Raw genomic sequence first — 24,429 nt, 5'->3', positions numbered from 1 at the left:
CCGAGTGGGGCAGAGGTGGGGCAGCAACCTGAGGAGGGACAGTTGGGGAGCGTCAGGGAATGCGGCGTGAGAGTAAAACTGCTGGTGGAGCGAGGTGTCTGGAGAGCAGGTACAGAGCAATGCCCAGGCCGGGGGAGCATCACGTTCAGGGTGGGAGGGAGCTCCGGGGATGCGCCCAGGCCTCCAGCTGGCTAAAGCCCCTGGACTCAGACACACCACCACCCGTTTGTGCCCTCAGCTCCCACCGACTTTAGGGGTTCCAGGTTTAAGCCGAAAGTGGCGGTACAAGGGCTTCTCATTAGCCAACCTGTCCAGTAGAGGAGTTCCCTACCCTGAAGCCCACCCCAGTCAGGGGCTCACCAGTTCTTGCGCCCTCCTGCCCTCTCTCGCCCTCCTTCCGCCACCAAGCGGCAGAGCCAAGTTCTCCGGCGCCAGGACGCGGGGTGGGCAGGGCTGCGTGTTTCGAGGATACGAGAGGAGAAGGTCACTCTCTGGACAGCTTTCACCCAGCTTGTTACCCTGGCGCCTCGCAGGGGGCTGCGTGGGCCGTGCCAGGGAGGACACGAAGGGTCGGGCTGCGGCCAGGGGCGAGAAAGGTGGCGGGAACTCCGGAACCCTCTAAAGGGTTCTGAGACCCTCTCGCTTCTCCTCGCACACTGCCCGGTGGGGAACAGGATGGCCGGGAGCGGTCATCCGTCACCCAGACGGCGACAGTTGTCTCTTCGGCCTGGGTGTTAGCTGTACCCCACCTAGTTCGCCATCCCCCAAGCCCGTGGAGTCCTTTGTGTCTTTCTCCAAGGCTCCCCTCTGCTTCTGGCCAGGATCGAAGATCTCATTTCTACCACTCTCTCCTCTTTTCTCCCTCCCCCACCGCAGATTTGCTTCCAACTGGAAAGCCCTGGTCTGGTCCCTCAGACTCAGGGTCCCGTCCCGCACCCTCTGGAACCCAAAGCCGGCTCCCGATCTCGCCCCTCCAGTCCCTCTGTCACCCCGCACACCCAACCCCTCGCCACCTTGTCCACGCGTGCGTGCCCGCAACCTCCGCGGGTTCCGGCGGGTCTCCGAGTTCTTTTTCTGCTGATGCGGGCACTTGCTTGTCTCCAGGTCTAAAGTGACTCTTTGGTGAGGGACTGAGAAATGCGATCGCGTACACACGCTCTCCCGTCACCCCAATTCTACCTGTAGCACAGGAAGGCTTCATTTGAGAAAACTGAAGGCCAAAGATACTTGGCCTTTTTTAAAAAAGGACCTAATTAAAATAAAACTAATTTTCAATTTTATGGTCCTAGAGTGGCAAAATTCAGAGAAGAGATGCCAGTTGAGCATTTCTTGTCTTGATGAACTTGGAAATGGACACCGCTGCTAATTAAGGGTACAAGAGAGAATTAGTCCAAGAGGGCTGGGGGGGGGGGTTGACGGTGGGGAAGAAGTGGGATGAAGCAAGGAGAGAATTTATCCCTAAAGATTTATTCACCTTTGGTGAACACCGGCACCCCACATACAGTAAAGGTGTTGCTTTAATGAAGCTACAAGTCACCTACTGAATTTTAAAAGCTTCTACTCTGACTCACTGATTCATGGTTCAGGTGTCTGTGCGAGTGTATATGCTTTCTCTGTGTGTGAAAAGAGAGCAAAATTGCCCTCAGTTGTTCTGGGACCGCTGTCTGTGTTAAATGCTGAGGGCAACAGATCCCAGATGCTCAGAGCCTGCCCCATCCTAGCAAGTCAGAGGAGACAAGGGTGGCTTCATTTCCAAGAGTTCAGGACTCTCAGGAGAATCTTCCAATTAAGGAGTCCTTAGGTGGTGCACTAAAGAAGGCGGGGATCCAGTTCTCTGCCACGCACACACAGAGACAGACACTCAGATGCTCACCTACCGTTGGTACCCCTGTCCACACATCCTACTCCTGCCCTTTTAACCTCTTCACCCTGGGCAATTGTCCTTCCTGGGCTTGGGTTCAGAGGCTGAACCAGGGAGAGAAGTGTTCTGAGGCTCCTGGGCCTGAAGACAGAGCTTGGTTTGGGGTTCGTCCTGGAAGCAACTGTGCTGGCCTAATTGGCACCAGCATTCCCAGCTTTAAATCCTGTCATGCATTGGGTCGCAATCTTACAAGCTAAGGCATTTGATTGGATTTTAAGTATAAAGGGAAGTCACCGGGCAATTGGAGATAGGAGATAGATCAGTAAATGACTAATAGATAATAGAAACATTGTGTCCCAGATCTCTGTGATGGCCATGCAGATATGAAGTTCACCTGTTGGATAAAGAAAAAAGAGACCCTGTAGGAAGGAATAATCGCTGACAGAATCTCCAATCTTTCTAAGAATGTGTGGCCACTTAGAGTTCTATTCAGGGTTGTAGGAACCATATATTTATTCTTCTGTGTTTCAAACATTCCCTTTCTTTTCCTTAAATGCAGGTATTATTTTTCTTCCTGCCAACTGGTCCTCAGTATCATCCCCCTTGTCAGTTTTTCTACCTTTCTATATAGCCTTAGATTGGTTTAGTTTTTCAAGTACACTCTCTGCTAGATGAAAACACACACTCAATATTAACCTTGGTTTAAAAGTTCTGATCTTTCAATCCCACTCATTGAGATTTAATTCATTACAAATGTGTAGAAGGGTGTTGGGAGGGCATAACCATTGTCTGAAGTGGGGACAATCAGTGCTTTTGTTTTTTCTTCTTCTTTTTCCTAACAGAACACTTTTATTAAACTCAACTTTCAGGTTTATGACTTTGCCTGTGTTTCCCCAACAGAGAACTGCAAGTTAGTTGGGGGGTGGGTAGGGGGCAGAAGATTGGGCAGTGGGAGCCTGGGTGGTGTGGAACCATGGATGTCGCAAATAAAAGTTCCACAAAGCAGTGACTGGAAATTAAAAAAAAAAAAAAAAAAATCAGACCTATTCCACCCAGGCGCCCTAAATAAATAGCCCCGTTTGCAAATTCCTATCAATTATTATGTGATGGGAAAAAATCCTATCTGAAAATAAAGCACGTGGACATGGAGAATTTTAATTAAATCTTACTGTGGATATAATAACATGGAAGTGATTTTTCATTCGGCGCTTGCCTGCTCACCAGTGTTTTATGGCGTTTTCTTGCCTCTGACTTTATTTTAAAATATTAGACGAGGTGGAGAATTATAAACGACTCTTTCCTTATCTGTACTGCTCACATATCCAGGATCAGAGGAGCTGATTAAGAAAGAAGTCAGAGGCAACGTTGGATTCATAATGATTTGGAATAATGAATCCTTATCTCTGCTTTCCAGATTATCTGCCTTTCAGCTCCCAATGTTTTGTTACATGGGATAATTTATTGCATCTAATACATCACAATGAATCTGATGGTAGAAAGTGATGGCCAACGTTGTGAAAAGGGGGCCCTTATTTTTTATCCTGGGGCAGTGAAACGGCTTTTTGCAGTTTTTAATTGGGAAAATATAAGGTAGATCTGATTTTTTTTAAAAAACGAGCTGGGTATAATCTTGCCGCTCCTGCTTTACCAGACTGCTCTTTAATTAGTGTGTCAATTTCAGGCTGAAATTAACAAGATCGACCTGAAACCAGTGCTTAGTTTCTCCCCAGCACCAAGATCCTAATTTTTAACATGATTTATTTTTATGAAAAAGGAGATAATTAATCATAAACACTGACTAAAGCACAGAGCCAAGTTAAGATAAAATGCCATTTGCATCTTTATATAGAGAGATACCAATAATGTTACTTTTTCTGAGATTTCCTCTCCCCTCATCATCTCCTGGCCACACAGTTCCCACACTGACCGCTGTCTACTCCAGCTCCATTCCAGATAAACAAACAAACAAAAAATCAATTCCAGTAGTTTCCTCTCAAAATAATAATAATAATAATAATAATAATAATAATAATAATAATAATACACACACACTCTTCTGGCTTTGTCTGTTAACATGCAGAATGTGCATAGGTTTCTTTCTCCCAGAACAGAGTGGTAGGTGCATCCTCCTGTTTTCCCATACTATCCCCCTCCACCCATCCTCATCATCTTCCTTCCATTTTGGAGTTAGAAAGGACACACGTCTCATTTAATGGTTAATTACAATAATTGGCATTTTGTTTCTTTTGTCTTTTGCCCTAACACCAAAGGAATAAAAGCCATCTAAATGCAACAGGCTTTGCCCTCTGCCTCTTTTAGGACAGATTTCAAAGTCCAAGGCTATACCCAGAGTACCCCCCTCCCGCCCCCAAAACACTAGCAACCTCCTGGCTTCAGGAAGTAGAAGGGGCAGGAGTCACTAGTAATTTGCTCAAGTTTTTTGTGCCTGTTGATTACTTTCTCTATGCTTGGATTAAACAATCGTTGCAAATAAGCAAACCAGTGAGAGGAGATTCATACATATTCGCTCTGCAATTGTTCCTCCTGACGTCAGATCATAATTTCCTGGTAATTGGATGGCTTGCACCTGAATAATGCTCATCTGAAATTCTCCACGTTTCTCTGAGTTGCAGTAGATTTTGTACTGAGAGGAAGAAGGAGGACTTGATTTAAAAAAAAAAAAAATTCTTTCTGTTCCCTGTAGTTCCAATTGTCTTTTTTTCTCCTCTACTCTTAAGAACATTTACTTCTGAAATATGAGGACTTGGAGCTTGTTTCCTAGGAATATGATTTTTCAGGCAGTGGCAAAGTAGACTGAAGAATGGTCAACACTGACCAGTAAAGATGGAAGAAATGGGGGTGTAGTTGGGGCAAAAGGAAAAGTAAGTTTCTATGGAGCCAATTCTACTTCTCTCGCTCTGCTTAGATCTACTAAAGGATCCTGGTCATCACCCCTCCCCATCATTCAGATTTCCTCTGCTGAGATTACCCTAGGTTCCCAGCCAGCTGGAGTTCACATCGCAATATCTGATTCTGTCCTACACCCTTAAGCAAAGTGGGCAGCCTCATGATCATAAATTTTTAGAAGCTTGGATCTTGATGGTAAAGATATTTCAAGTTCTAGGTGGCAGAGAGAGAGAAAGAGACCTGATTTTCTGGGATATTGTCCTTTTATTTTTCAGTTCACTTTGGCCTTTGTGGACTTCAGATATGTAGTTCCAATTTTGTATTAAATAATGTGTGACTTCTCTTTTCTCTTTCTCTCCCTCTCTTCCTCTTCTCCCCTTACCCATCTCCCTTCTTCTCTCTTCCTCTCTTCCTTCTCTTTAGGATACAACACTCCAGGAATTTTAAGTATCAATTATAAGTAATATTAATTTCTCAGTCCCAACCAGTGAAGTGCAGATGATCTGATAGGAGTATAAAACCGGTGCTTCCCTAGATGAAACAGACCAATGGAGCCTACTGGGCCGTTTCCCATGCCCAGATGAACATTCAATTTTCCAGCATTATCTCCGCACTTAAACTCGCTTTCTCCATTTCTGTGCCAAGATAAATTTGCATAATATTTGCAGCTGTAATTAGCTGATGAGCATCTCCCAGCCTCCCCCTTTTGTTTCTCTCTGCATTTGGTCTTCCATTGATGCCACGTTTGATCTTTAATATTACAGGATTCTCGATAGAGGATTGCATATCTTATCTTCTTGGCTCCAAAATCTTTTATGAAGGAGAGAGGTAGGAAGAGAGGGAGTTTGGGGAAAAGAGTGAGAAGAATGAAGCTTCACTAATTAGAATTTGAAAAGGTTCAGTGGGAATAAGGTATAGGTAATGACAAAGAAAATAAAGTAAATGGAGAATTATGGTGAGGTTGGGTGGGGTAAGGTGGAACAAACCTCTCAGAACGGAGATTCTGGAATAAAGAATTCAGGAGTGGGGTTAGGGAACTTGGGCTGATACCTGGAACATGGGTGGGGGGGGACTCAATTGCTGGGGCTTGGAGTAAGGCTCTCTGTCGGGTGCTCTTCTCAAGCAAAAAACTGGAACTTTTGAAACCAGGCTACTTGCTTATCTGCTCATCTGTTGGTCTCATTAATAGCACAGCAGTTCTGAACTTCTCATATGCTACTGACACTTCTCATTCTCTCCAGCACTGTTTAAAAAAAATTAAGGCCCTCCCCACCAAAAAAGAAAGAAAGGAAAGTCAGAAAAAGAGAGAAAAAAAAGAGAGAGAGAGAGAAAAGGGACTAGGAAAAAGAAGAGATGAGAGTTCATCGCAGGGAATAGAGTTGCATCCAGAAGTGGAGCAGAACCAACAAAGTGTGTCCCCCACCCCCCCTTGCCTCGTCCTGGTTGTCATTGTTCTGTTAGTTTTCTGACTTGGGTGGCAGCAGGGTGGGAGGAAAGGCGGATTACAGGAGCCACTGGTTGAATCAGTATTTGTGGGAATCCGGAGGGGCAGAGAGAGAAAGGAAAGGGAAGAGGGAGAAGGAGGAAAAAAAGAAGACAAGAAAGAGTCGACTTTCATGCCAATCATTGGAACAAATAGCTAACATTTAACGTTTACACCCGCACTGGCGGCGCCCTGGCGCTCCGCGGACCTGGAGCCGGGCTAAAATGTCCCGAAAGCCTTTGGAGAAACGAGTTTCCAGCTATCAGGTTCTCCCCATCTCCCCCTTTCATAAGGCTTCAGTTTCAGGCTGGACTTGTCCAATGTCTGCGTTGCTGCTGCGAGCTCCTAAATGAGTGTCAAGGAGGCAAATATCAAATAGCGCCAGGGTCAAGGCGATTTAGTTAACTGTGCGGGGCGCTCAGGACTTGAAACTTGTGTGGGACTCGCCGGGGAGTGAGGCGGGCAGAGCAAGAGTGAAGGAAGGAAGGAAAGAAGGAAGGAAGGAAAGAAGGAAGGAAGGAAGGAAGGAAGGAAGGAAGGAAGGAAGGAAGGAAGGAAGGAAGGAAGGAAGGAAAGGAGGACCCAGGCAGATGTGGGCTGAGGGGCTTTCACATTCCTCCTTGCCCTAGCAGGGCAAAGTAAGACACACTGTTTGAGAAAAGTTCCTGAAAACTTTTTTTTTTTTTTTTTAATGAGGCCAATTTTCTAAAGTGAGGTTAAGAAATTGGGCTCTTCTCCAAGTCGTGTCAATGTGTACGTTTAGTAATTGTATTCTCTCAAGGCCTCAGTTTCCCCATCTACTAAATGAGGGCATTGAACAAGATGACGGTCAAGGCCATGGAGCAGGTTGTGGGGGCAAGGAGGTTAACAGGGAATGTGCAGAGGTGACCTGGGGACCCTGGGATCGCTCCCCCACCCAACCTGGTGCTGGCCATTCAGATGTCCAGAAGAGAGGGCCACAAACTTCCTCAGCTCCAGTGCCGACGGCAAGCCAACCCCAGAGTTGTACAACCAGAAGCAATAGCCACAATTCTGGGGTCACTCTCTGGAGAAGGGGGTGCACAGATTGAGGTTTCTTTCAAAATTCCTAACTCAAGTGCCAGAGCGGAAGTCCCCGAAGACACAGTCTTGGGACCAAGAGCGGTAGTTCCGCTGCTCGGGATGCCACAGGAGTTAGGAATGCTTTTTTGTGTGGTCTCCCCCCACCCTTTATTTTTCAGACCCGGATTTTTGTGCTGGAGGTGATTGAAGATGGGGGAAGGTGGGGATGTCCACGCGTGCGTGGCCTTTTCACTGGTGTTCCTGGGGAGAGGGGGTCTCACAGCCGGTTTGTGGGGTGTGTGCACCAGACTCAAATATTTATTTCTGAGAACCTAGGTCGAAAATTGAGTCGAGGCAGTAGACAGCCGGCAAAAGACTGCGTCAAAGGCTACTGCTCAGGCGTCAGAGCTGGGACCCATATCTCCGCCCCCATCATCCCCTCTACGTTGCAGTCGTGCAGTTCTGGGTCTGGCCAAGGCCAAGCGCCAGGCCCTGACCTCGCAGGCCACTGCTCCTGAGCCTGCGGCGTGAAGGGCTGTTCAGGTTGGGGGACAGAGGCGGGACACAAAGGCGAGGTGCCCCGGGCATGCCCAGGGCAGGCAGGGGCCCTGTCTTCTTCAATAACCCTCCTTTTCGTGAGTCTTCCCCTCCCCTCAGTGTAACTTCTCAATAATAGTCATGAAGACGAATCACGATGCTACTTTTCTCCTTTCTCTCTCAAATGATAGAAAGAGAGAGAGAGAGAGAGAGAGAGAGAGAGAATATACACACCCAACTCCACTAGCGTTCGGTTCCGAAGAAACTCTCAAATAGAGCAGTGTAATTTCTCAGTTGATTTTGATTGACATACTGTCCCTGGGATCATGTGTTAATCCCTTCTTCACTCAAGCCTTTTCATAACTCATTTCTCTCTTGCTAGATGGGGACTCAGATGGTTACCGAGGCAACGATGATAGCACTAAGCTATTTCCCTCTCTGCAAGGAGACCATTATTCCGCATGCATAGGCCATTTGCAGCAGAGGTCGTCACAAAGTCATTCACAACACAGCACACGTTTATTAAACTTTTATTCTCTTTTTTTCCCCCAACACAGAAACTAGTTTGCAGTTGTACTAGGGGGTACCATTGTCCTGCTCTGTGTGGCAGTAATTGCACCGGATTTCGTGGGCCCCCCATGCACACTCAGTTGCACACCAACACGCAGTCACCTTGGTGCAAGAGGTCTCTCTACTTGCCCACCTGCCTTTGGGGTCTTCTCAGTCTCCACCTCTGTGACCTTGAGAATAAGAAGAAGCGTTGACAGCATCGAAGTGTAAACCGGAACAGGCTTCCCAGGCAGTTACCACCCCCTCCCCAGGACTCGGTTAACAGAGGCTCCTTCTCTGCGTACCTTCCTATACACAGCTACCTTTTGTCCCCAGTCTTGGAGTCTTCCCTGAGCAACGTCCCCTTTCTCCGCTCCTCCCTCTCCTCTCTCCTCCCAAGGCTCTGCGCTCCTGCGGAGGCCCTGGATCTGGAGAAGCCACCTGACGGGAGCGCACGAGTCTTAGGTTTCTTTTCCCAGTTTGGCTAGTAAAAGGACCTGCTTGGGGCCCAGGTTCCTGGCTCAGCCTCCCGCACTTCGGGCCGCTTGGAATCCTCTCTGCAGCAGCCTGGGCCAGGGCTGGTGGGTGGGAAATCTGGGGCAGTCAGTCAAGGTCAGATTGACCGGTCTATATTCAAGCCAACATGGCAAACATTTGTATTCCCGATATGCAAGGCTGCCAGAACCAAAGGGCAGTTAGGAAGGATTTGATGGCCAAGGCCTCTATTTCCTTCCATCTTCTCCCAGGTCCTCCCTCCCTGCTCCTTCCGGAGTCTCCTTTTCCTTCCCTTTCACCCCTCCCAGTCTTTGTTATGGGAGTAATGGACTTACTGGTGCCTTAGGGCCTGGGTTTCCAGCTCTTGTCAGGCCTCTGCGAACCTGACCCGGGAAGACCCGGCACCCACCAGCCGGGGCCCCGGAGACACACGAGGGGCCCCTGCACCCTCTGCGGCGACGCGCCCGCCACACCCACGGCCAGGGGCGCGTCCGAGAGGAGAGCTCTCCCGGCCAGCCCATCGCGGGCGGTCGCACACACCCGCCAGCCAAGACCAGGCCACGGAGCTGGCTCATACTCCGCAGACACCGGCAGCGAACGGAGCCAGGCAGGCACAAACGTGCGGAGGGCTGAGGGCTGGGGGCCGGGCTCCTTCATCCGGCAGGTGGAATGTGCTCTAAGGGGCTCCGAGGATGACTCTCAAGCCCGGGATTGCCCGACTGCCTATCGAGGCCACCCAGGAGGCATTGTCGTCCAGATGGGATGCCATTTTCACGGTGACAGCTCCGGCCTCCCCTCCTCCTCTGTCCTATCCCTAGAGCGCTGGGGATGCTCTGCTCAACCAGAGGGATGGCATCGCCTGCCCTATCGGGAATTTCCTGGCTTGGGCTGGAGTGCAGGTTCCAGAAGAGCTGGTGTGGTGGGTCCACATGCCCCCCCCCCCATCAGGATCCCCACCAAGGGGGAATGGAGACCCTAGTACAAGGGAGGTCCTAGGGAGAAAGGGAGGAAACCCTGAACCAGGAAGTCAGCGGACTTTTTCTAGATCTCTCCTGCCCACATCTACAAACGTCCCAGAAGAAATAATCTAGAGAAAGGAACCTCAGACCAGCTCACCTTTCTGCAAGGCCTTCCCAAACGGTGCTCTTGCTGGCATCTACAGCACTGGGCTACAGGAGCTGAGAGGGGTCATAGGTGTGGAGTGAGCTGCAATGACCTGAGCAGAGGGTACAAGAAGTAGGGCGCGTGGGGGACGCTGATCCCACTTTTTAACAGGAGACTCCAAGTGCCTAAAGAGTGTAGGTTGAGGGTTGGAAGAGGGGCTGCAGGAAGCAGACTGGGTTCCTGTGTGGGCCTCTGTCCTGCCAGCGTTCAGAGAGGTCATATTTGACCTCTCTGTTGGTGGAGAGGGTGGTGGAGACCTGGGTCTCTGAGTGTTGGAGCCTGGCATTTGAGGGGGTTGTAAAAGGAAGGCCACATATGTATGGGGTGTCAGGGCTGTGCTGTCACCCTGCAGACCAGTTTACAGGTGAGTGTAGGTGAAAATGGTTAAGGACAGTGCTCTTGTGGCCACAGGGTATCTTTGCTGAGGGTGGGTCAGCTTTATGTCTGATAAATCTGTGATTCTTATGTTTTAAGGCACCACATGTCATCCGACTCATCACTCCACTGAATATTTGGGGGGAAACCTAACTGATGGAAATGCTTTCCTAGGAAAAAGTCTGTCCAGATGACTGGAGGCTTAGGCACTTGTACCAAAGGCCATTAAAGTATTATTATATAACAACAGTAACCACATCCATCAAAAACACATAGGTAACAAGCTAATGCTTATTAAATACTCAGAAGATTCTTTAAAATAGGTTTATCCCTTTTTAATGGATGACCCAGTCAGTCTGACGGGAACCCTGGCTCAGCTCTCATCACTGCTGTGTAGGCCTCCTGCTTTCCTTCCAGGAGACCTCAAGATACACTGAGGAATAGCAATACAGGGATGAGCATTTATATTCATTCATCATTCCTTTCTTCCTTTGACACTATATACCTCAATGGTCACCCTGCTAAGCTCTAAGACTGTGAAGTAGGAAACTTTATCTGCCCACAGGTGGAGTGGGGAGAAAGACAGCAAATAAATCCTCATAGATGCATTGAATACTCCATTAAAAGCATGGCAATGATGGTAGGTAAGCCCCGAGGACAGAATGCCTGAGATGGCCTCCAATGGGTACCAATGTGGCTCTCTGGGGAAGTTCAGGACCTCGTGGAGCAGAGCTGGTCAAAGGGAGTTCCAGGAGAGAGCAGGTGAATTCAGTGGCCCAGGGGTGGAGAAAGGGCACAGAGAGGCCACTGAACCATGAGACATGTCGTGTGCCCTGAGTGGGGGAGAAGGGAGAGAGGTGGAGACAAGACACATGATAATGTGGAGCCTTGGAAGTCAAGCTAAGTGGCTTTACCCTGTGGACACTGGGGAACCGGGATGGCCTCTAAGGAAAGCAGCAGTGGGGATCAGTTATAGAATCAGGACACCATTCTGGTGACTAGCTCTCCTTTCCCTCAGCCACACATCCAGAACTAAAGTGTTTGCCTCATATTTCCAGTTGTATAAAGTAAGTAGATACACACGTTGTATTTTTGTTGTTGATTTTGATTTTTGCAAAATGCTTAGGCAAAGGCAACCCCAAGGCTCATGTTTCTTTATGTGTTTTGTCGATACTGCTGTGTGGGACCTTGGCCTATGCAGTTGTGTGTGTTAAGAACAGCAGCCCTGATCCTTGGCTTTGTCTCAGAGTTGCAGCTTTGCCTGGACCAAAGGCACTCTGACAGTTTTACTACTGAACCACAGCCCAGGAGGTGAGCATAGCCCAGAAAACCACACTGTGGCGTGTCTGTGCTGGAGAGAGACGATAGGAGCTCTCATGAATATATGGCAGGGATCTACAAACCCTCACACTAATTGATAGGCTCTCTATATATCATCCCAGATAAAGGGCCCCTGTGCAGTAAATGCTGATGGTTAGAACATTCTGATAGGGCTTCGTTAACAAGAAGATAACAGAAGAGTGAGATATGCTTGTTTAGTTGCCTCTAGATAAACCCAGTAGGTCTTTGTTAACTTTTCATGACTGATGGCCACCACTAACCATGATAAATAATCCTGGAAAAGGGAACTTTATTTAAAGTGCCAGAAATGGGGCCTAAATTTTTAGCTCTTTTGCATGAGGAAGAGGTATTCTCCATGTGTTGAATACACATATGTCCTAGTATCTGTGCACCTGAGTTTCTCTAAATAATTTAAAACCATCGCTGAACCCTTGTACCAAGTTTGCCTGTGATTCTTTTCCAGGGCACGCTATGAAAGCTGAGCAAGTCTGAGGAGCTGGATTTCACAGACAAGTCTTCCAAACAGTGGCAGAACCTTGAGAAACTGATGCAAACGTTTTGTAGTAACTACAATCAGGTAAAAATACGCTTTTCAATAGTTGTAAGGAAGGTGGTGGCCAGAGAGGCACCTCTCTGCAACACATCAGAAGTTGCAAAGTCTTTTCCAAAACTTGTGGCCAAGTGAGGATTTATTTTTAAAAGCTAAGGAGTTAACTTTTCCCACTGTTTTTCAATAATGTCTTGCCTACTTAGTACATTGTTCCTTTAGCTAGATGAAGCCATAAGTAATGCTATGCCTAGAATTCACCCAAAACCAAAGTCCCAAAGTATATTAAATACAGATACAAACAGACCAAACATCTGGGCTGTTATCATTACAGTGTTATTTTTAATGCAATCTTTTAAAAGAAAGCAATGATTTTTCTTAAAAACATCATTTCAATTTTATCTTTGCTAGAACACTAGGGAGGAGGGGAGCAGCTGACCTGACCATATAATCTTCCCTAACCTGCCAACTAATCAATTTCGATGGAACAGGTGATATTGGGTCTCTGAAGTTAACCAGATTTACCACCAGTAAATGGAGGCCCCAGGTGTAACGATGTTTCAGTTAATAAAAATATTAAAAGGAGTTCATTCTTAATGTAGAAAAGTCACTATTTGCAAAAGTCCTGGGTTAAATATGTCCTAAAGTACCGGGGAAAGCTTTCTTTTCTTTTTCTTTCCCAATGGGACACAAATAAGAAAGAGCTATTGTCATTCAGGTCCCTTTTTTGGTCCTAAGAGAAAACAGTTGGATTCACTCTATGGGGCGGTTCAGTCCTGAAAGCATCAGATTTATTCCCTAGACTCCTTGGAACCACAAGTTCACATCCCAGAGGGGCTGGGCTCAACCCTTCCTCCTTCCTAGGCAATAAATAGCATGGAAACCAGGTTATCTTTGTGGCCAACTTTCAGGAAAGACCTTGAAAACAGAGCTGGGGTGGACCTGGGTGATCACGTGGTGCTTTCCATTACAGGGGGGGGGGGGCTGCAGGGTGGTTGAACCTACTGGGGCCAGCCGGCAGGCAACTAAACGCCACACTGATGCCAGGAGATACTTCAACTGAGTTTTTAATAGAAGTCCATTTAAAAGCCTGCGATAGACAGCTGAGGGAGCCGGCTCCCCTTACCCTTGTGTAAAGAAAGCATTGGGTGGCTCCATCAGATTAGGTGGGAGAAGGGTAGGGAGTTTGGAATGTTTACTTTCATGTTCACTATTCGGCAGCATTTCTACAGCGCCTCAGTATCTCAGCACCATATTTTGTATTCCTGATTAGCGGGTTGGCTTAGTTACAACACGATTAATGTCTGTCCGTCTTTTTCTCTCTCTCTTTCTTTCTTTTTCTCTCCTTCTCTCACTCTCGCTCTCTCTCTTTCTTTTTGGCTCACAGAGCTGGTGCCCTCACCTGAGTCTAAACAATCAAGTTACTGAAATTCTAGCCACTTTTTAAACCTTGTGCCGCTTCTTTATATAAGATGTACTGTTTCCACCCGCCTTCACACATAGTTTCTGACAGTACTCCACTTAATATGAGAAAAACAAGTTTTCTAGTGAAAAAAAAAATAGTATCAGACAATGTCAGTGAAGACCAGCGAGTGGCTGTGTTAAGGTTTGTTTGTTTTAATGACATAGGCTGTCATCACACCTGAGCAGTGCCAGGGGGAAGACAGCTCACCCAGACCTTCTTTTACTGTTGTTCCTAAATTTTTGCTTTTCTTCTGATCTTTGAGCACTAATGAAACATGATTAACAACTTAATGAAAAATAGGAGCTTGCAAACTCTTATTAACCACACTCTGGTTTCCAAGTGCATTATACATATTAAAAGTGAAAGCCATTTAATGTGACTTTTGTGTTTATCAGCAGCATAATTGCAAAAATTATACATGGATATATGTAAATATAAAGTGTTGTGAACTGTATATAGTAATTACATGGTGTATTTTTGTATAAAAATCCTTCAGATGAGTCTATATACACAAACTTTGATATGAGTTTCAGAGACAAAGTAGGCAACTATCTGACAATGACATTAATCAGTTGCTTGGGAGAGGAGGTGAATAACCTCTTATGGCAGAAATACCATCTTTTGAGTTTGGTCAGGATTTCCGCTGCATTAAATTGCTGTATTGTCTGTGACTACAAACTGAAACAGGGCTAGCTTGGTTTTGGTAGGCTGGTAATTTGAAGCCTGCAAATAGGGCTTGGTATTTTGTAATCAATAAGTGGACCTTCTCTATTGTTTTTAGTGATTTGAAACAAAGTTCAGTGACAATGCTTTGTACATAAAAACATTTGAAAAATAACTAGCCACCCAAGAAATGAAGTAGATGTTGAAAGGACTTATATTACTTCTTAGATGCTAGCAACCTCAAAGAAGTAGTTCAAATGTCCATAGATTCAGTGCAGGTATATCCTATGTTCATATTAATAGTGTAGAAAATTTTCACTAAAATCTTATAGAAACCACTGACAACTGATATTTTGTACACAGGTGCAGACTCCTGGATACATCAAATATGTACTTAATGAAAAATTGTGAGTTTAAGTTGAAAACATTGAACTGTCCACTTGTCTTCTTCCATTTTATTGACAGTAAAGCAACAGACGTGCTTCTGTGCTGTTTTATCCTTTTGTAATTGAAGATACACACCTGAGCAGGAAACATCAGCGAATGCACTCTCTCCAGCAGTGGCTCTGCTACCCACGCTGCCACAGCCGTGGCGCCTGCTGGAGAACATCTTCCTGTGAGTCTTGTGGAAATCTGCTTTTGCAAGAGGTAGCTCATCTGAAAAGGATGGTTCCAGGGCCTACTTTTGAATTCTAATATTATTTTAAACCCAATTGACACTTTGAAAATGTGAGCTCAAGTCATTTTGATTGGGTTCCATTCACACAGCAGTTATCCCTTCACCTATGGATTTGAAATCATAACAGGCATTGAATAGATGTCACATTTTAAACAGAAAGTATTTATCTTTAACTGTTTAAATCTCAAACACAGCATGTTAGCACCAAAGGAGCATAGAGGTCTCATGCGATTGCTTTGTTTCAAAACAAAAGGGTTGAGGCCCTTGAAAGAATCAAGGCATATAGTTAGTTAGGAAGTGTGCTTCTTACACTACCTTCTCACACAGACCTTCCTGGCCATATGGAAGGATAGGATTGCAATGAAGTAGCAAGGAATGTATACATAGGTGGATATTCTAGAACCCCACTGCAATGTGGTAGCTACTAGCCACCTGTGGTTATTTAAATTTCAATTAGTTAACATTAAATGAAATTAAAAATTCCATTTCTCATTTGCAGTAGCCACATTTCAAGTGCTCTATTGCCCATGTGGCTATGGCTACTGTACTGGAGGGTGAAGAATTTATATAGAGCTTTTCAATCATCACAGAAAATTCTATTGAACAGTTTGAGACCTGAGATTGAGCGCAGTGACTAAAGAACACAAATATTTGTGTATTGCAGATTCCTAAAGGCACAGAGAACGGGTACGGAGGCACCTCCTCCACTAGGGGGTGCTCTAACAATTAGTGCATCCCTACAGTTGGACCAAATTTAGAACGTTTTGAGAAATCTCTCCTTTTCAGCGTAAGTTGGTTTTCTTTACTTTATCTGATACATTGACTGCACTAGAGCTTGAGGATGTTCAAGAATAGATGTACAACCACGGACCTGATGAACGTAGGTGAAGCTGAACTATGGCTTATCCTCTGTCATTTACTATTTTGTTTAGTTCTCTGAGATTGCATAGCATAATAAGTAGAAAATGCCAATGCAACCAAATCAATTGCATTTTGAGCTGCTACATATTAATATTGATTATACAGTCCGGCTGATGCATGCACTTAGGTCTGGGACAGTAGCATATTTCTCCCTCTACTCACCACCTAGACACATAAATCTGAGCTGGGTGTCCGCTCTGAAGAAAAGCACTGGTAGGAAGCCTCTCTCCTGGTGAACTTCTATGTCCAGTATCAAATTAGTTGATAATAAAATTGCCTAGTTAGTGTACTGTCCAGCTTTTCAAGCCTTGATTGTAATACCAAGATTACTCTTTCGATAGGGTGTTGAGACGCAGAATCTGAGGCTCATAGAAAATCCAGAATTCATAGAGCACTGAAAAATTATTGAAAGAGCAAGTTAACATATATTAATGGATTAACAACAACAAAAAAAAAAAAGAGAGAGAAGTTACAATAGATACTGTAGCTATCATTCTTTGAGCTCTTACCATGTGTTAAATGCTCTACATATGATTTCACTCAATTTTCACAACTATCCTAGCAGATGTTCTCATTCTCCTTTTACAGAGAAGGAAATTGGGATTTAGAGAAATTAAACAATTTATTCAAATTCATTCAGAAATTGAGCAACAGAGCCAGGATTCAAATTCAGGTTCTGACAAAAAATGTAAAATAAAAAGAAAAGAAAAAGAAAAAAAGTGTGCTCTTGGCTATTATCATGTTACCTAGATTCCTTAAAATCCAGATAAATATGTGAATGCAATTTGAAAAGAAGACATGTGAAGCAGAAAGTACCAATTTAATGTATGAAGCTAATCAAAAACCCTGTAAGCACCCTTACTGGGGCATAGGTCTTGCCAATTCAACTTGACTTCTTAAATTTGGCAAAAATATGGTAAGCCAAAAAATATTTTTTACCAAATTTCAAATAATATTTGATTTAAAACATACTCACTAGAAATGTGCTTGAAGGGTCAGTGTCCCTACGAATCAGGTAGGTAAGCAGACCACATTACACAGAAGGCGGTATGCCCCCTTAAAGGTTTTCAATTCAAATTTTTACAGCTACGCGCTATACTTTTCCCAAAGGAAAACAAAATTAAAAACCCAATCAACCTCACCCGAGAGCCTAATTCCATTTGGGTTTTTGGGTGGAGAATGACATGAGAGGATGTGCATTGAGCTTCTAGAAAGCGGCATTCTGAGTAACCTTGTTGGGGAGCTCTGGGTGCAGCTGGCCTCACTAATCCTTCAAAGTTAAAAAAGGAAGTGTTTTTCTTCATATATTTTTAAAACTATGTAGGTGTTTGTTGATGATTTTTTCTCCCATCTTACCCTACTTCGTTGGTGAAAATCCACCTTATTGTTCCTTTAAGCAAACTCTCCTTTGACATTTGTCATGACAGGATTTAAAACAATTTTTTTTCCAGCATCCGAAATCTTTTTAACAAGGTAGGATCTGGGGTTAATTGTAGCCATCTCTGGCCTGTCGGCCTCTTGCACGCTGGAACTTCCAGCCCTTGGAGCATAGGTAGGGTTAGGTGTGACTGTGAGGGGTTCCTGGGGCCTTGCCAAAATGCCTGTAAACCTCTCGGCTTTTGCGAGGACCAAAGAGCAAGACAGTGCCGCAGCCCTTGGGGCAGTCCAGGGCCAGCTGGTCCGAGGTGAGGGTCTTGTTCCCGCCTCGAGGATGCTGCTCCGGGTGCGGCTGCTCACACGAAGTGCACACACCTTCAGCTTGGGCACGTCCTGGACACGCACTTCATCGATTATAGTCCCTGCAACCACAGCGGTTTTGCCCTCCTGCCTGGAAGCTTCATCTTCTGGATCATCGAGGAAGAGACAGAGGTGGTGGGTCGGTGCGATTCAAGAACAACCGCTCCAGCACCACTTGGTTGAAGGTGGAGTTGGTTTGGCCAGAAACCTGTACAGCTTGACCCGCGGCCTTAGGCAGTGTCCTGGCTCTTGGGCTCTTTGCGTGAACCTTTCGCTCTTTGTCATGGCAGATGTCGACTCCCAAGATGGTGCCTAGTGCTCACCAGGTCCAGACAGGAATTACAAAAATTTGATTTACATATATGGCATCAGAAATACATTTATTTCAGGTTAATTTTATTTCTCTACAGAGGACCTTTTGTTTTTATTCAGTTTCAAACACAATAATTCTTCCTGTGAAGGTTGTAATTTGGTCAACTTCCTTTTTTTCAGTTATGATTTTTTTTTTAATTGTAGAGGACAACAAACACAAAAATAGCTAAACTTACATATACAGTTTTAACAAATAGTTACAAAGTGGTGTCTGTGTAACCACTTCCCAGGTGGAGAAATAAGACATTACCTGTATTCCAGAAGCTGTCCCATCTTGCTCCTGTCTTCCCCTCCAAACTCCACAGTCTCCCCACAGAGGAAGCCACCATTTTTATCTTTACTAGATGCTTTCCTTGCTTTCTCACCCTTGAATGCCTCCCTACAAATTCAGCATATTTTCCTCTTTATGGATTTTATATACAAATAGTCATGCTATAAATATTTTTGTGCTTATATTCTATATTGGCTTACATTTCCTGGTAGGATGTTCCTTAGTCTCAGTGACCTAAAATTGAAAATTAGTCACAAGTGGCCATCTTTCCATGAATGTCTCATCTGGATCCATTTTTGAGGCATGGACCACGATTCCTTTGTAACTACCTGTTATAGTGCTCTATAATACTGGAGACATGTCTCATTTAATCTTTGTATCCCCACAGTGAGTGATATGCCTTGCCGAGAGTTATGACTAATGAGGATTTTTTTGAGAAGTATATGGACATGGCTCAATGTGTGATATTTTGGGGCTGTTATTTCTGTGAATGCTGTAAATAGCCATGTCAAAATTAATAGATTGAAGGAAAGATGCAGAATTAGTTAATTAGGAATCCACTTAAAGAGAATTCACTTTCTAAAGGCTAGCCAAAAAAAGTTTAATCAACATTCCAAACAGTACATAAGAAATCATTAGAATATAACCTGATAATAATTTTAGGTGATTTGAATTATAAGTACATCTATAGGTTAAATGAGTCAACTAAAAGCAGTAGATTTTCCTTAAACCATTCAACTTGGCAATACTTCACTCATTAAGGACAGTAAAAATGACATGCTTCAGGTTTGCGCTATTTTGCTTAAGATAGTTCCATTCTAAACATTTCATTAAGTCAAAAACAAGACCCCTCCCCCCAATAAAACCTCATAAAACTTCAAAAGGTTAACAAAATACTAACTAGGTTACAAAGATATACTATGAGATTATTGCTTCAGGCAAAGTACCTAAAATTTGCTTCTGTTCTGAAAACCCAACACATTTAAATCTTGTGGAGTGTTTATGTGTGTGTGTTTATATATGTATTTTTTCCAGCATGTCAACTTTGCTAGTTCCTAGGATAGTTAATGTAACTACCTAAGCCTTTAAATACTTTGTTGTAAATATAAACATTTCAAAGCATAAAGCTTTATCAACATTAAAACCACTTGCAGGCTAAGGTGGACAGATGGGAAAAGAACAAGTATGAAAGATGCTTAAGGCTCAATGAAGCACATCTTAATACACAGAATACTGCAAAAACAACAGCAAAACCACGGAGAAAGAGAAGCGACTACAAGACCTCAGAAGCCACATTACTAGAAAAACGGCATGTGGGTCTAGAAATCTTGCCATTTCCATGAAGAGTGCCCAGCAAATGCTGGATGGACAAAGTACAGTGTTTAAAACTGTGGTACAAACTAAAATCTGAGTTGTCCAGGATAAAAAAAAAAAAAAAAAAAAAAAAAAAGTAACTAGCATTGTTTTAATAACCCATGTGAAAACTAAATGTTATCTCTAAATTAAGAATAAATAGTTCAGTTGCCCACCTAGATATCTAATCCCCAGTGTCATCTACTGGCCTGCACCGATGGATTAATAATTACTCTATGCTTTCTAGGCTACAACTAATGCAAGATTATCAAAGAAATCATTTCCTAACAGAATGATTGGTACTATTGTGGAAAGAGACATTATTCACAACATTATCTATTTCATTCCTCAGTCAGGGCAACTCATCTACTTTCAGACTTAAAATTTTAAAGAAGACTGTTATGATCTTAAGAGATTGGCCATAAAACTATTTGTGTTGAAGTCAGCGAGTATGCCTTCAGTGAACTTCATTCATTAGCATTCGAACTGGCAAGGTTTCCAAATCGCAGGGTTCATTTTATACTTTAATTTGGTTAGTAGGTCTTTGTTTAATCATCCTATTGAAAGAAGAACAAAGGAGGTTTAGGCAATCCCGGAGACTAATGCACTATGTTTTATCTCTGAAAAAAGCTGGACAAAGCCAGAATGCTCTGATACCCTCTGATTTTCCTCAGGACATTTGGAACCACAAATTGGCTGGAGGATAAAGATCCTCACTGTACTTAACTGCAGACACTTTCAGAAGAGAAACACTGTGTCAGTCATAGAAATTACGTTTTGCCAGCTACACAGGGCTCTGAAGGCAGATTATCTCACCAGAGGAGTTTCTGTTTCCTGGGAGGGAGGGCATCTGTTTCTTAAATGCCACCTCCTCCAATAAAATCACTAGCCAGGCCAGTTTTTTTCCTGACTAAGTCTCTTTATAAAGTATCGATGCTAAGGTCAGGCGATAGTGCTGGTGTAAGTGAAAACAGTCCGTGAGTTTACAGACAACTGGACGACTTCTAATGCTCCAAAGGGAAATACTTTCCATTCCTTTGCATTGGATTTTCAGTCACAGTAGTTCCTCAAATTCCTGTTGCTCTGTGATTTCCTTCTCCCCCAAGTCAAAACCCATTTTCTTCTATTGCTTGGGTCCCCTGAAGTTTTTCTCCTGGTGAAATCATCTTTTCCAATGTATCTCTCTCCCCTCATCCAATATCAGCCGTTTCTTTCCCTGTTTTGTTTGACTTCATTAAGGAAAGTGAATCCTGTCTGTTCCCTGTCATGTCTGTGGCTTTGGTAAGCTACTCCTTTTTTTCTTCAGTATTACTTGGTGGAGAACGACTATGCCCAACTTTCTCACTTTGCTTTATAACACAAGTGTTTTATTTTCAAATCCACATTTCTTTTTGCAGTTTCTTGAACTTCCTTTGGTTGGTGCACGGACAGCCATCCAGCATAGACTGAGACCACCAGTCCATTTCACACAGGCCACTGAGCAGTCAGAAGATGGTAACAACTCTGGGTCTCTAGTGACCTGGACTGGATTCAACTCACTGACCTAGAGGTGAAAGGCTCTGTATTCCATTACTAATCCCTTGAGCTATCCAGCCCCCTGAAAATGATTCTTTGGTTTTATTATTGCAAAGGCCATTTATAAAATCATGAACTGGATTTAGGAAAGCAACCATGAAATAGCAAGGGACAAACTGATTGAAATTCCTTCAATATAGTAAGGGCTGAAGCCTCTCAGTAGGCTTGGGAGAAAAGTGAAATATAGGCACCTCCATTCTTATTTCAGTAGCATGACCGGCTCACTTAAACGTGGCAACTTTAGATCCACTGACCATGCCTCATGGAACTAAATCCTAAATAAAAAAAAAATGGAAAAGCAAACTATGAAATAGCCAATAATCTTTATTTTGCACTTCCCCACCCCCCTTCGCTCTCCAAAAAGCACTAATGGGTATATTTGTGCATGTGAAAATATTGTATAAAGTATTTAGACTGATCTCAAATTAATAAAACAAAAAACACAAATCTCAACATAGATGCTTTCTTTGCAGGGATAGAAAAATTTGGCTTCTAGAACAAGCACACCAATGAAATACTGTACTCTTAAAAGGGCTATTCCATTTCCACTGATTTGCAACTTAACATTCAAGGCAGAAACCCTCATTTCTCTAACCACATAATAGGTCTTAAAATATGACTAATTCATACACTAATATTAATTTACGTGGCATTAAAAAAATCACAATTTCTATTAATATATTCGTATTAGGCTCAAAGCCGACATTCTAGCATTTAAGATATCCATTACACTGGCCCAAATTGGGGTTATTTCAAAATCAAGTAAAAGTCCATATTTATTCCAAAGTTGCTAAAATATGCTAATAAAATTAAATTTGATGTTTCACATTAAAAATAAAATATTTGGTTTATCTCTCAGACATCTATAACATATAATAAATAGTGGGCATATAGCAATATAATAAAGTTTTGCAATACCCTGAAATTTGATGAGTTGTCTTTAAAAATTCATAATAGTCTTCATTTCAGCCTTAAACCACAAAATTAATGAACAGGTTTGCAGAATCAAAACAGTAAAAACACAAAATGCTGCAGTATACTTTTTTTGTTTTTTGTTTTTTTACTTTTGGGGAATCTACATGTCCTTTACTAAAAGTAAGTCCAAGAAATTTACAGAAACAAAATAGATAACAAATCAATTTCAAGTCATATACTAGAGATTTAAATTGCCGTGGTTTCCTTCCAACTGCTAGGGCTGTGTCCCCACCACGTTCTGGGCACTGTGCAGGCACAGTGCAAGGTAGATAGTAACTTTCAATATGGCTCTGCTTTCTAGCCTTCTTTGCTTATGTACAGCAGTAATTACAGACATGGCTGAAATCACAGTGGATTTCAGAGAAAGCCAGAATTAAACACGATAAAAATTTTAAAAATAACTATTTTATAAATATTTATTATTTACATGAGGGGAGACCTTCTAGTCTGAAGAGTTTTTATACAGGTTGGTGAAATGTAGAAGCAGTGAGAAGAACGTCAGCTGTTTAAAGAAGGGCAAAGTTAGAATGCAACAAAAACAAAAAATGTGAGAGTGAACAAAAATAATTTGCATGAAAGCAAACAGGACATGATAGAAACCTTTTTCTTAAAAAATATAAGATATTTCACAAAAGCCTGAACATTTTACATGTTAATACTAAAAACAGGGCAGGGAAGGGAAGATTCATATATTTTCATCATAAAAATATTTACCAATACTCCAACCGGAGTTTTCATTTCTGTTATTATGGTTACTTTACTATAGAGGGAAAGAGGTTGAAAACTGCATACAGCCTAATTATATCATCTTTAAATTACAGTCAAGGTGGTTTACACATCATCTTCTCATCTAATCTTTCATGAAAAGGCCCTGGAGAGAACAGAAAAAATCAAAAGGGAAGATTATAGTCTTTTTATGAATACTTGTCACTGGTAATAGAAGAATGGAGGCCGGGCAGTCCTCATGCCACACCTGTACTTGAGGTTTCTTCTATCACACCGCCGCGTAGCCTCAGGCCAGTCTGTTTTAGAAGGGTAGTATCCAGAGTGGACGGTGTAGTTCTCCTGTTCTCAGTCTTCCAAGATCCTTCATCCATAGGAACTTGGTGTTAGATGGGACAGCAAAAGTGCATGACTGCCCTCTGCGTCAGCAGGAAAGGAGCCCTGAGGCCACGCCACTGGTCCACACTGCAGGAGATGTCAATGTGCTCGATGCTTTCTCTTTTTGTGCTTCTTATCCTTCTTTTTATTGGCACACTTGGGACAGAACCACTGCATTTCTTCTGGTGGTGCAGCCATTATTCCAACACAGGGCCTACAAGTTAAGAAAAAAGATTTTGGATAAATAAGTGTGTGTGTGTGTGTGTGTGTGTGTGTGTGTGTGTGTGTCACACACACGCTTTCTTTCCTTGTTTTTAGATATTTTAAAATAATTAAACAGCTCAAGCTGGTGTGGCTCCGTGGATTGAGCACCAGCCTGCAAACCAAAGGGTCATCAGTTCGATTCCTAGTCAGGGCACATGTCTGGGTCGCAGGCCAGGTCCCCAGTTGGGGGTGCACAAGAGGCAACCACACATTGATGTTTCTCTCCCTCCCTTCCCCTCTCTCTAAAAATAAATAAAGTCTTAAAAATATAATTAAATAAAAATTTAAGTCTATGGTATATTCACCAGAAATCCAAGCCAAACAGCTCTCGTTTATGTAGCACTACTGTTGGGCAAGTGGATGATTATATTACATAATGCCCCTTTTATAGGCCCTAGTGGAGAAATTAATTAGCTCATTTATCCTTTCAGCCAAGACTAGTATAATTCTTCTGAGCAATGGCTTTGTTTTTGTCTTATAGCTATCACATATCATGTGACTGAATGGATTTCTATCTTTTTATATCTGACATTTTAAAGATAAAATGAGAATATTTGCGTAAATTTTGGTAGTATTTTTTCAGTAGTGGGGAGCAGTTGAAGAGATGTAAAAAACAGGTAAGTTGTCTCCTGTCTCTATTTCTGCAGTTTATAACATGTTTACAAAGGGGTGACCTCAATGTCACTGTCAAGCTCAGCAGCTCTTACTAGAAAGAAAGGAAAGGGGGACCCCTATATCTCCTTTCTTTTCCAT

The 24,429-nt window shown here is 43.3% G+C and overlaps 1 protein-coding gene, 1 long non-coding RNA gene and 1 pseudogene across 4 annotated transcripts in view; 1 reads left to right on the top strand and 2 right to left on the bottom strand.

Moving 5' to 3' along the window:
• Window positions 1-21,902, top strand: LOC150019550 (uncharacterized). 3 transcript variants are annotated; one of them, XR_016509057.1, is made up of 4 exons: window positions 1-109; window positions 12,217-12,330; window positions 14,894-15,044; window positions 21,159-21,902. It is a non-coding gene; the product is annotated as an uncharacterized LOC150019550 (long non-coding RNA). The 3 variants fall into 3 exon arrangements; XR_016509055.1 differs by having other exon boundaries at window positions 14,792-15,044; XR_016509056.1 differs by lacking the exon at window positions 21,159-21,902 and adding an exon at window positions 15,772-16,469 and having other exon boundaries at window positions 14,792-15,044.
• Window positions 17,515-18,466, bottom strand: LOC150019551 (large ribosomal subunit protein eL18 pseudogene; annotated as a pseudogene).
• Window positions 21,631-24,429, bottom strand: part of TAF3 (TATA-box binding protein associated factor 3) — a 178,853-nt gene continuing 176,054 nt past the window's right edge. Inside the window, exon 7 of the mRNA XM_090266491.1 lies at window positions 21,631-23,626. Coding sequence (XP_090122617.1) covers window positions 23,512-23,626 — 115 coding nt within the window. The 3' untranslated portion in view covers window positions 21,631-23,511. The remainder of the gene's footprint in view (window positions 23,627-24,429) is intronic.

The sequence above is a fragment of the Furipterus horrens genome, unplaced genomic scaffold, assembly GCF_987537825.1.
Source record: "Furipterus horrens unplaced genomic scaffold, mFurHor1.1.pri manual_scaffold_2, whole genome shotgun sequence".
NCBI classification, from domain to species: domain Eukaryota; kingdom Metazoa; phylum Chordata; class Mammalia; order Chiroptera; family Furipteridae; genus Furipterus; species Furipterus horrens.
Note: the sequence above shows the minus strand (reverse complement) of the source record. Positions and strands in the feature narration are given on the sequence as shown.